Here is a 13,259-nt window from a genome sequence, read left to right on the forward strand (position 1 = left end):
GTTTCTGTTGAATATTTCTTCTGGATATCAATCACATTTTCCTGCTGCTTGGTTTAGTTAGTGATTTTATACTGGATACTAGTCATTGTGAATATTGTATTGTTGAGTATCTGTGTTTAATGTGCTATTTGAAAACAAGTCATTTTTTTGCCAGTTTAGTCCCTTTGAGGCCTGTTTTTAAGTTTGGCTTGGGTGTGTCTAGAGTAGCCATTAGGTGTGGCCTAGTCCTCAGTATACTCAAAGGATATCCTGTGTAGATTCCTAAAGCTCTCTCCTAATGGAGTTCCTCCTTATTTGACTCTTCTCAGAATTCCAGCTGCCTCAGTCTTCTCCAGCTCTGTCTCCTTAGCTCAGCAGAACTTGGCTCTTTTCTTCTCCTCATACCCACAGTGTGGATATTGCCTTCAGGTAGAGCGCTCAGGTGATTGTAGGACTACTCCATTTATTTCTCTTCTCTCAGGAATCATAATCCTATTATCTTCCTTTATCTCTAAATAGTTATTTTACATGTTTTGACTATTTTTTTGGCTGTTTACAATGTGTTTTTATGTTAGGTTCTTACTGTTTCATAATGAGTAGAATCCTTAATCTCTGTTTTGTTTTGGTTTTTTTTTGGTCAAATTAAAGTCAGTAGGTACATTCCACAAGTTTCTCTGACCATGGGTTATGTCACACAATGCTTATCATTAGTAACTCACACACACAAAAAAGTCTGCTCTCTTTTTATCTTTCACTCCAATTAAAATTGAGGTTTATATCGTTTCCTAAAGATGCTTTTGTTCTTTTTTGTGTAGCAAAACTCCTCAAAAGCATTTTCTTAATTTCTGCAGGTCTTTATCTTGCAAAGAAAGCTTTTAAATTTTTTATTATATGTATCCTGCAAAGCCATGATATTAGTGGCCCTTATCTTTGATTAATATTATATAGTTTACAAATTGCTATCACATACATACGATAGTTGTGTGTAGTCATATGTTTTTATTACATAGATCTGCACCTCTCCCCAGTTCTTTATTCCCTTCTCCCCCAGCTTACATTTCATGGTGTACTAATTATCTATTATATATATTCTTAATTTTGTGTGCCCATCATTCATGTGGAAGAGTACCTAGCACATAGTAAATCCTCGATAAATATGAATAAGTAATTAGGCATAGATATCATTACTACCAATTTCAGATGCAGAAACTGTCTACCACAGCTCATAGGTTCTCTGAGTCCAAGTTTATTGCTTTTTGTACCTTAGCCACTTACTTCTAGAACCTTATCCGATCACTTATTTGTTCTCATCTGGTTATTTCTCTTCTGAATTACTGTGGCAATTTGTGTTACTCTTAAAGCATTTGCTATCATTTTGTCAGTGCTGTGGCTACTGATACATAGCTCTGTCTGTTCTTGCCTTCTCACAGTTCCTTATGAATGCTTTGAAAGTTAAGAGAGAATGGCAAGTTATTTCTCATTGGATCTCAGAGGATTTAAGTTTTAAAGTGAGATTTTAATTTCTTTAGGTGATCTAGATTTTTCTTTTAAAGCTAATGTAAAATTCAGGCTTTCCTAAAATTTTTCTCTAACAACATGTAGACTGCTTAATTTTTTTTGTTAACAATAGATTTACTTTATTATTTTCAGTTTATAATCTCTCTCATAAAAAATATTGGTATCTTGTTTGCACTTTGTAAAAAGTACTTGAGTGTGATTGAAAACAGAAATGTTTTCAAGTTTTTGTAAGGTTTTTCCTTCCATAGTGGGTTTGCTCATATGGGAATACTTTATTTTGTATTTTACTTTTCTAATGCTTATCTTTTTTCTTTTTCACTTCTCCCAAGAAGGGGGCCATGTTGATTGATGGATAGAAGAACATAATGTGGTGCTGGATGGTTTTCATTTTTCTGTGAAGTAGGTTACAAAGTCACCAGCAGGAAAGAGAAGGGCAAAGATTTATTTTCCTATTCTTATGCGTGGAGGCTGAAATGAGGCAGCTAGAACTGTGGACTTTGTAGCTAATGAGAATCTCTGCCTTTTCCATGTGAACAGTGAGATATATCAAGCTTGCCTTACTGTAGCTACCACCCACAAAGCTGTGAAGAAGGCTGGTGATAGCAGATGGTATTCATACACAGTTTGATTTGTTTAAAAACCCACATAAAGAGCAGCATGTGTTTTGTTGTGTTTTGTTTTGTTTTGCCCTTAATTACTTAGGGCCAGGGAGATCAGTTTTCAAATAAAACACAGTGATACAGCCAGGAGAAAAAAAAATTATAGAAGAAGAAAACAGATAACTGTATTTTTAACTGCATCATTTCAATTCCATGATATTTATTGAATATCTGTTGTATATAAGGCTCTGTACGAGGCATTGTAGGGGATGCAAAGAAGAGTGAGTTAAATATTACAAAATAAATTCAGGTGAATAAATATGTCATTAGTGCCTCTTCTATGCCACTGAAGTTCCAGGAATACAGAAATTAAGACCGTTTCTGTCCTCAATGAGCTTGTATTAATTGTGGGGAAAATGAAGTAAACTGATAGTTTCAGTTCTGCACAGCAGGTACTGTGACATATGTGTGTTAAGGTGTTGTAGAAGCTCTGAAGAAAGGGTACCTAATCTACCCTGGGAGTAGAATGAGGGAAGGCTTCTTGGAGGAGGTAAAACCTTCCTGTACACCCCTTGTTGAGTCTTAAAGGATGGATGGGTGCTGGCTAGGTAAAAATGAGGAGCAGGGAGGAGGGACAGGGCAGAAGGAAGAGTATGAGATAAGCAAAGGTTCAGAGGCAAGAAACATCATAGCTATTTGGGAGATATATCTGAAGGTAACATTTTGCAGGAGATGAGATAATAGTGCAGATTATGGTAGAGTTTGGAGTTTATCCTACATATTCATGTTTGTTCTGTAGATTCTCTGCAACAGCTTCTCTTAGAATATTTGCAGAAATTCAAGTCTAAACCTACCCCAAGACATGGAACATGAATCCATAAGGTCTGTTGTTTTTGCTCAGAGTTAGGATTTTCCCTGTAAGGCTAATGTAGAATGCTCTGTTTTTAACAAATATTTCTTACATGATATACTTTGTTAGGTTTATACAAGCACAGTATTTAATAGAGTTCGTGCCTTACATAGCTGTTTTGGGGAGGTTCCCAAAGGAAGAACTATAGTGACAAAGAGTTGCTTATAAAATAAATATAGAGGACCTCTATACTATATAAAAAGAGATAGAAAATTCTAAACAAAAAGTAATTTGAAAGCCTAATTCATGACTATGTCTTTAAGGATATATCTTTCTAATACCAAGTCAGGGTAAGAATTTCCTGAGACCTCTGTCATTCGTGCTCAGACCCTAGTCTTTGGTGTATGTGTGTACGTAAGTGTGTATAAAATTTGGGAGAAAGCAAGGAATATGGAAATGGAAAATGTTGCAGAATAATAGAGGGAACTTATGATATATTTATAAATGTTCCATATATCTTTTACCATACAGGAATTAGAAAGTAAAAGAAGACAACAAAAACAGGCTGCCAGTAACCAAAGTGCTACAGAAGTTCGGTTGAACAGAGCTCTAGAAGAGGCAGAAAAGTATAAATTGGAGTTAAGTAAATCAAGGCAAAATAACAAGGTATGGAAAAATTGAATAGTTTTGGTAGTGGTCACCTTTGGTACCTTCTTTTATGCAAGAGTAAAAAATACAGTTTTTAAGTTATAATTTTTTTTTTAAGATTTTATTTATTTGACAGACATAGATCACAAGTAGGCAGAGAGGCAGGCAGAGAGAGAGGGGGAAGCAGGCTCCCTGCTTGAGCAGAGAGCCCGATGCGGGGCTTGATCCCAGAACCCTGGGATCATGACCTGAGCCGAAGGCAGAGGCTTGACCCCTTTAAGTTATAATTCTTGATGTCATGGTGGTGAACATTTCTCTTTTCAGAAGAAGTGCATTCATTATTGATATGTGTATTTTCAAGAAGTTAAGATTATATTGCTTGGTCTATTATCATAACTGGGTGATAGCCCAACTCTTTGGAGGATTCAGTCATTTTTTCATCCAACAAATTTTTATTGTGTGCCCATATGACATGCCAGACATTTTTCTAATCTCTGGGGATAAATGGTAGGAAAAAGTATCTTTGGTATCTCAAGTCTGTTTCCTTCTCTGAGCCCCACTTTTCTAATATAGAATGCAAAGGGCTACTTTATAGGGAGGTGGTTCTCAAACTTGAGCAAGTATCAGAATTACCTGGAAGGCTTGTTAAAACATAGGTTGCTGGGCCCCAACCCCAGAGTTTCAGATTTAGTAGATCGGGGGTGAGGCCCATTTTAACTAGTTTCCCGGGTAATGCTAAAGCCACTGGTTCTGAGATGACATTTGATATTCACTGTTATATAGTTGTAAAGATCACTATTGTATCCCAGTATCTAGCCAGTGATTGGCATAGAATTAGCACTCAGTTCCTGAAATATCTATTGAATAAATGAAGGCTTAAGGATCATTGTGTATGAAAACATTTTGTTACTCTATAAATTTTGGCTATTAGTTTTTGGTTCTATGTCAACCTAAAAGGGATGCTCTATTGGAATCTCCCCCTTATTGTATATTATATTGAATAATTTAACAGTGGCTTGGATGTTGAAGTTAGGAGCCACCTTCATTACATACACAAATGATACATTTTGAATTAAACTAATAACACTTAAAAGGACATAGAAATAAACTGAACTTGATAAATCCTCCAACACATTTAACAAATGCAAAAATGTTACAGAGACTACAGAGTTTTGTGATCTCTTCTGTGAGATAGTTTATGCTGAGCGACCAGATTGCGTTCATGTTCAAGAGACATCAATGATGGTATGATGGGAGTTTATTAATAGAACTTACTAAATGAATAAGTTCGGAAGTCATCTTTATAGCTTGCCAATAACTAGCATGCTATTGGAATAGTACTTCCAGTTTGGTTCACTCTGAAGGGATTTTGAAGCAGATAAAATGGAATAACCTCATATATGTCAGGATTTGCTAATTCTTGGTTGTAGATGTGATCTCTGTTTTAGCACACACTTTAGAGAAGTAGAAGGAAAAATTTGTTTCCATGACAACAATAATCCTCACCAACCATTTTACAGATTGACACACCAAGTCCTCATTACTTAGTTTAAAATCATCAACACTGTAAAACCAAATATGTTCAAGACAAATTTCTGATCCCAAGTCTGCATTATGGATGCTCAGTTTAAACATAGTGGGAGAACATTTTATGTAACTCTTTGCGATCAAGTGGACATTTTGAGGTCAGAGTTCTTAGATGTAACTTATTTCAGATTTCTGAAAAAGTATGTCTACGAGTCTTCAGTTTTTAGTTTTTCAATAATTTTGCTTCATTTCTAACTTCTGTCTTTGAAGGATGTTTTGGGGATATGCTATAAGTTTTTCCTTATAGTCTGTAAGTTTTTTGTGAGGAGGTATACTTTTTTCCATTTTCATTCTTTGTGCCTTGCTTCTCATTCTGATTAGACATAATTAGGTAGATAATTAAAATTATTCATGTCTATATGCTTAAGAAAAAGTAAGTCTTCCTTAGAGTAAGATTGCCTCACAGTGTTCAGAAAGTTAAGGATTTATTTTTAAAAATGATATATTCTCCACAGAGGTTAGGAATTAAGTAACCTGGCCTTAGAGTAAGAGTCACTTTTGAAACGAAAAGTCAGTCAAGTTAACCAGATGCTGCATGAGTGTAGGTACCCTGACTGTCTCATTCACTGCTGTGTCTCAGTGCTTGAACATAGTAATTGCCTCTGAAGCATCTGCAGGAAGGAATGTGAAAGACTATGTGATGCTTTAATTGGAATTCTTCTTAAAAACAGGGCATTTGATTATATGGTTTGGTTGAGGTCCATTTAAAATATGTCACCAAGCCCATGTCACTTTCTTTAGGAATAGATAATTTCTAATTCTTCTTTAATTCATTAAGAAATATTTATGAGGGCCTTCTAGGTACCTGCCAGATCTTTACTAGAGGTTGGAGGTATAAAGGTGATAAAAAATAAATAAAATAAATGTGGTCTGTGTAATCATGCATTTTGTAGTGGAGAAGCTGTGTGTTATTTAGACAATTCAAGCAAAAGTGAGGGGCAGCCGTGCTTTGAGCAGGAAACCAGGTCAAGGAGTGCTTCTTTAAAAATGCAATTTTAAACTAAGATCTGAATAATATTTAGTTATATGCTAGGAAGAGATTATGGACAAAAGGAATCTCGTGTTAAAAATGTGGCAGGAAATGTGGCTCTGTGGCAGGAAAAAAAAGACAAGGTCATGAAAGTCGGGGATGGAAGTGAAGGGAGTGTTGCCAAGTGAGGCCTCGAACACAGGTAGAGGCCAAACCATTTAGATCCTTTAGGCGGTGTTAAGTATTTTGGCTTTTGTTAAAAGAATAGTACAAAGCCACTGCGTGGTTATTTCGAACAAAGTTGGGTGAGACCATGCCGTGATCATATGAGCACCTGGAAAGTATTTTTGTTTCTTGTGTGGAGAATTCACTGGAAGGAAGCAAGAATGGATTCTGGTCAAGAATATCAGTGTGAGGGGCGCCTGGGTGGCTCAGTGGGTTAAAGCCTCTACCTTCGGCTCAGGTCATGATCCCAGGGTCCTGGGATCGAACCCCACATCGGGCTCTCTGCTCGGCAGGGAGCCTGCTTCCTCCCCTCTCTCTGCCCACCTCTCTGCCTACGTGTGATTTCTGTCTGTCAAATAAATAAATAAAATCTTAAAAAAAAAATATGTAGTCAGGCTTTGACATTTTACTGTGCCAGTGGGTGACTAATGGTATCTTATGTGGTTACTTTACATATTCCTAATGACCAGTGAATGATACTGAACATCTTCATGTGCTTATTTGCTATCTTGATATCTTCCTTTCCCCCCAGTTTTATTGAGATGTAATTGACATACAGCACTGTATAAATTTAAGGTGTGTAGTATAATGATTTGATTTATGTATATTGTGAAATGATTACCACAGTAAGTTTATTTAATATCCATCATCTCATAGTGATACAAAAATATAAAAGCTTTTTCCCTGGTATTGAGGATTCTTAGGATCTACTTAACAACTTTGAAATATACTATGTAACAGTTAAGTGTAGTTATCATGTTGCATATTACATTTCTAGTTCTTTTTTATGTTATAACTGGAAGTTTGTAACTTTTGATCACCTTTCTCCAATCCCCCCCTTCTACCCCCTGCCATCCCCTGCTTCTGTTTTTCTAATGCATTTTTTAGAATACTTTTTCAAAAGATTTTTTTAAATATGAGTAAGACCACACAGTATTTGTCTTTGTCTGACTTAACTTCATTTAGCATAATGCCCTCAAGGTCTATCCATGTTGTGAACGGCAGAATTTCTTTTTTTGTGGCTGAATAATATTGCACCGATACCACAACATCTCTATCCATTCATCTATTGATGGATACTTAGGTTGTTTCCATGTCTTGGCTATTGTAAATGATACTGCTGTTGCAGATATCTCTTTGATGCGGTATTTTCATTTCCTGTAGATACATTCACGTAGGTGGAATTGCTGGATTATATGATAGTTGTATTTTAAATTTTTTGAGGAACCTCTAAACTGTTTTCAGTAGTGGTTTTACCAATGTACAATCCCACTAACAGTGCACAAGTGTTCCCTTTTCTCCACATCCTCTCCATCATTTGTTATCTCTTGTTTTTTGATGATAGCCATTCAAACGGGCATGAGGTGATTTCTCATTGTGTTTTTAATGTGCATTTCCCTAAAGATTAGTAATGTTGAGCACCTTTTCATGTAGCTGTTAGCCATTTGTATTCTATCTTCTTTGGAAAATATCTTCAGGTCCTTTGCCCATTTTTTTAATTGGATTATTTGTGGAGTATTTTTACTATTGAGTTGTATGATTTCTGGACATATTTTAAATGTTAACCCCTTATCAGCTATATGGTTTGCAAATACTTTTCCCATTCTGTTTTCATTTTGTTGACTATTTCTTTTGCTGTGCAGAAGCTTTTTAGTTTGATGCAGTTCTCTTTGTTTTTCATTTTGTTACTGATGACTTATGTGTCATATCCAAAAACTAATAGTCAAGACTCATGTCAAGGAGTTGTTTCCCTGTACTTTCTTGTAGGAGTTTCTGGTCTTCCATTTAAGTCTTTAATCCATTTCAGGTTAATTTTTTGTGAGTGGTGTAAGATAGGAACCAAGTTTTATTCTTTTACATGTGAGTATCCAATTTCCCCAGTACCATTTATTGAGAAGACTATCCTTTTCCCATTGAGTGTTCTTCCTCCCTTGTGAGCTATTAGTTGACTGTACGTGTGTGGGTCAATTTCTGAGCCCTTGATTCTGTTCTCCTGGTCCAAGTGTCTGCTTTTATGCCAGTACCATACTATTTTAATTACTACAGCTTTATAGCTTGAAATCAGGAAGTGAGATGCCTCCCACTGTGTTCTCCACCCCCCCCCCCCGCCCCAGGAGTGTTTTGACTATTTGGAATCTTTTGTGGTTCTATATAAATTTTGGAATTGTTTTGCTTATTTCTGTAATAAGTGCTATTGCAATCTTGGTAGAGAAGATTGTGCTCAATCTATAGATTGTTTGGTAGTATGGAAATTTTAACAATATTCTTCTAATCCATGAACATAGGATACCTTTCCATGCATTTGTATCTTCTTTGATTTCCTTCGTATCTTACAGTTTTCATTGTACATGTGTTTCACCTCTTTAGTTATGTTTATTCCTGTTTTATTGGTTTTGATGGTATTATAAATGAGATCATTTCTTTTTCAGATAATTATTTTTTTAGTGTATAGAAGCATTACTGATGTTTGAATGTTAATTTTGTATCCCGCAACTTTACTGAATTTATTGATTATATCTAACAGTTCCTTGGTGGAATCTTCAGGATTCTCTTTTTCCCCCTTTTTTTTAAATTTTAAATTCTGTGTAATTAACATTCAGTGTTATACTAGTTACAGGTGATAGTTACAATATAGTGATTCAATAATTCCATATATCACCCAGTGCTCATCACAAGTGTACTCCTTAATCCCCAGCCTGTTTTACCCATCCTCCCACCTACTTCCCTTCTGGTAACCATTACTTTGTTCTCTGTACTTAAAAGTCTGTTTCTTGGGGCTGCCTGGATGGCTCAGTGGGTTAAGCCTCTGCCTTTGGCTCAGGTCATGATCCCAGGGTCTGGGATCGAGCCCCACATCGGGCTCTCTGCTCGGCGGGCAGCCTGCTTCCTCCTCTCTCTGCCTGCTTGCCTCTCTGCCTACTTGTGATCTCTGTCTGTCAAATAAATAAATAAAATATTTTTTAAAAAGGTCTGTTTCTTGGTTTATCTCTGTTTTCTCCTTTGCTCATTTTTTTTTCTTACATTCCACATGTGAGTGAAATCATATGGTATTTATCTCTGACCGACTTATTTCACTTAGGGTTACAGTCTCTAGCTCTATCCATGTGATTGCAAATGGCAAGATTTTGTTCTTCTTTATGGCTGAATAATACTCTATCATGTGTACATGCACATCTCCTTTATCCATTCATTTATGAATGGACACTGAGGCTGCTTCTGTAATTTGGCTATTATAAATAATGCTGCTATATATAAAATCATGTCATATGCAAATAGAGATAATTTTAATTCTTCCTTTCCAATTCTGGTAGCTTTTATTTCTTTTTCCTGCCTGAATGCTCTGGGTAGGGCTTCTAGTACTTTGTTGAATAGGAGTAGTGAGAATGGGCACCCTTGCCTTGTTCTTAGTCTTAAAGGAAACCCTTTTATCCTTTCACCATAACTATGATGTTAGCTATTGCAGCTTATCATATATATGGCCTATAATATGTTAAGGTACATTCCTTCTAAACCTAATTTATTAAGAGTTTTTTTAATCATGAATGGATGTTGAATTTTGTCAAATGCTTTTTCTGTGTTAATTGAGATGATCATGTACTTTTTTTTCTTTCATTCTGTTATGATGTATCACATTGATGGGTTTGTTTATGTTGAACTATCCTCACATCCCTGGGTTAAAACCCACTTGATCAAGATGAATAATCCTTTTATGTGCTGCTGAATTTGGTCTGTATTATATTGAGAAATTTTGCATCTGCATTCATCAGAGACATTGTTGGTATGTAGTTTTCTTATAGTGTCCTTTTCTGGTTTTAGTATCAGAATAATGCTGGCCTTGTAAAATAAATCCATTTTGTTTTGTTTTTTTGTTTTTTTTTTTTTTTTTGGAAGAGTTTGAGAAGGTTGGCATGATTCTTTAAACATTTGCTGAAGTTCACCAGTGAAGCCATCTGGACCTGGGCTTTGCTCTTGTTGGGAAATTTTTGATTACTGATTCAATCTCCTTACTAGTAATTGATCTGTTCAAATTTTCTATTTCTTCCTGATTCAGTCTTGGTAGGTGGTATGTTTCTAAGAATTTCTCCATTTTATCTAGGTCATCCAGTTTGTTGATATATAGTTATTCACAGTAGTTTCTTATGATCCTTTGTATTTCTGTTATATCAGTTGTCTCCTTTGTCATTTATAATTTTGCTGATTTGGGGACTTCTCTCTTTTTTCCTTGATTAGTCTAGCTAAAGGTTTCTCAATTTTATCTTTTCAAAGAAACAACTCTTGGTTTTGTTCATCTTTTCTATTTTCCTATTTCTATTTCATTTATTTCTGCTCCAATCTTGTCCTTCCTTCTGTTAGCTTTGGGCTCAGTGTGTTCTTCTTTTTCTGGTTCTTTGAGTCATAGAGTTAGTTTATTTGAGATCTTGTTGTATCTTAATGTAGGCATTTATTGCTGTGAACTTCCCTCTTAGAACTGCTTTTGCTATATCCTGTAAGTTTCGGTATTTTGTGTTTTCATTTTTTTTGTCTGAAGATACTGTTTCCCCTTTGATTTCTTTGATTTATTGGTGGTTTATCAGAGTCTGGATATCTTCTTTGGAGAAGTATTTGTAACAAGTTTTTTATTCATTTAAAACAATTTTTAATGGAGTTTAATTTTTATATAAACAATTGAATCTTGAAACACTGCATCAAAAACTAATAATATATTTTATGGTGAATAACATAACAGTAAAATTTTTTTAAAAAAGTGTTTTAGATTAACATTTAAATTGGAACGTTAGTACAGAGCATTTCTGTAATCTCCAAACACAGTTTCCTCTGAAACTAACATATACATTAGCATGGTACATTTAGTATGGTTAATGAATGAATTAATAACATTATTAACTAAGGAGTATACTTTATTCACATTTCCTTAGTTTTTATCTCTTTGGTCCATTTTAAAAAATTGAGTTGACTTACTGTAAGTGAGTTATAAGAGTAAAAATTGAGTCGAATTATTATAAATGAATTATAAGAGTTTTATATATTCTAACTACATGTCTTTTATCAGATATATGCCTCGCAAGTACCTTATCCCTTTCCTTTTATTTTTGTAACATTTGTTTTAAAGAGTAAAGTTTTAAATTTTGATAAAGCCTAATCTATTGTTTTTCTTTTATAATTTGTGCTTTTGTCCTGTTAAAGAATTCCTTGCCAATAAATCTAAGGTCACTAAGATTTGCTCTTATATATTGTTATAGAAGTTGCATCGCTAGAGCTTTTAGGAGAATTTTTGTTTATAATATAAGGGTCAAGGGTCATTATTTGGCATATGTGGGGCACTATTTTTTGATAAGACTATCTTTTACCATTGAATTGCCTTGACACCTTTGTTGAAAATTAATTGCCCAGATACATGTGGCACTATTTCTGGAATCTTTCTTCTGTTCCATTGATGTCTGTGTCTTTCTTTACACTAACAACAGTCTTAATTATTACATCTTTATAATAAAATCTTGAAAGCATGTAGTATGATTCTGTTCTTTCCAGAAATTGCTTTGGCTCTTTTAGGTCCTGTGCATTTCCATATATATTTTAGAATCACCTTGCCTATTTCTACAAAAAATCCTGTTGAAGTTTTGTTTGGAGTTGCACTGATCAATTTGGGGAAAAATGACACCTTAACAATACTTTGTTTTTTACATCATGAATAGAGCCTATCTACTTTGTAAGCCTTTTTCATTTTTAGTAGGCAGTTTTTTTGTAGTGAAAACTACATAAATACTGAAAAAAACTACATACATACTGAAAAGTATACAGGTCATGTATTTTTTTTTCAAACTTAGTCCTTAGTATTTAATCTTTCTTCATGTTATTATAAATTTTTAAAATTTCAACTTCCAGTTATTTGTTGTTAGAAGATAGAAATAGAGTTTTATTTATTCTTGAAACTTTGCTAAAGTCACTTTTTCTGGAATCCTTAAGATTATATATAGGCCAAAGGTAGGCATACTTTTTTTGTAAAGTGCTAGCTAATAACTTTTAAGTTTTTTGGGCTACATATGATCCTGGTGGCATATTTTTCATCAGATTTCTAGTCTATATAGTGACTAACTATACCTTATTGAGTCTTCAAGGAATCTGTCCATTTTATCTATGTTGTCAAATTTATTTTTATGGTGTTATGTTGTCAAATTTATTTTTATGGTCTCACTTTTTTCTTATTTGTTATTCTCTTATTGTCCTTTAAATAACTGTAGAATCTATAGTGTTCTTCCCACATTCTCATGGGTTTCCTTTTCTCCCTCATTCTTGGTTTTGGTCATTTGTATCATATTTTCCTATTCAGTTTTACTAGAGCCTTACTATTAATTCCATAGTGGACATATAATACATTTGTTCTTTTTTTTTTAATTTATAAAAATTCCAACATAGTTAATATACAGGGTTATATTAGTTACAAGTATAGAATATAGTGATTGAACAATCCTATACATTACTCTGTGCTCATCATGAAAAGTGTTTTTTAATCCTCATACTTAATTTCACCCATTGCCTTACTCACCTCCCCTCCAGTAACCATCATTTCTCTATAGTTAACTCTTGGTTTCTCTCTCTCTTTCTCTCAGTTATTCTGTCTTTTTTCCTATGTTCATTTGTTTTGTTTCTGACTTTCCACTATGAGTGAAATCATGTGGTATTTGTCTTTCTCTGACTGACTTATTTCACTTAGCATTATACACTCTTCGCTTTATCTATATTGTTGCAAATGGCAAGATTTCATTCTTTTTGTGGAAGAATTTCATTATACACACACACACACACATACATACATACACACACACACACACCCCACTTTTTTTTTTTTTTAAGATATTTGTCTCTTTATTTACTTATCTATCTG

The 13,259-nt window shown here is 34.4% G+C and overlaps 1 protein-coding gene across 3 annotated transcripts in view; it reads left to right on the top strand.

Moving 5' to 3' along the window:
* Window positions 1–13,259, top strand: part of TEX9 (testis expressed 9) — a 155,130-nt gene that overhangs the window by 126,379 nt on the left and 15,492 nt on the right. For all 3 annotated transcript variants that reach the window (XM_047738009.1, XM_047738010.1, XM_047738011.1), the window contains one exon: window positions 3,478–3,612. In XM_047738009.1, the coding sequence (XP_047593965.1) occupies window positions 3,478–3,612 (135 nt within the window). The remainder of the gene's footprint in view (window positions 1–3,477; window positions 3,613–13,259) is intronic.

The sequence above is a fragment of the Lutra lutra genome, chromosome 7 (genome assembly GCF_902655055.1).
Source record: "Lutra lutra chromosome 7, mLutLut1.2, whole genome shotgun sequence".
NCBI classification, from domain to species: Eukaryota; Metazoa; Chordata; class Mammalia; order Carnivora; family Mustelidae; genus Lutra; species Lutra lutra.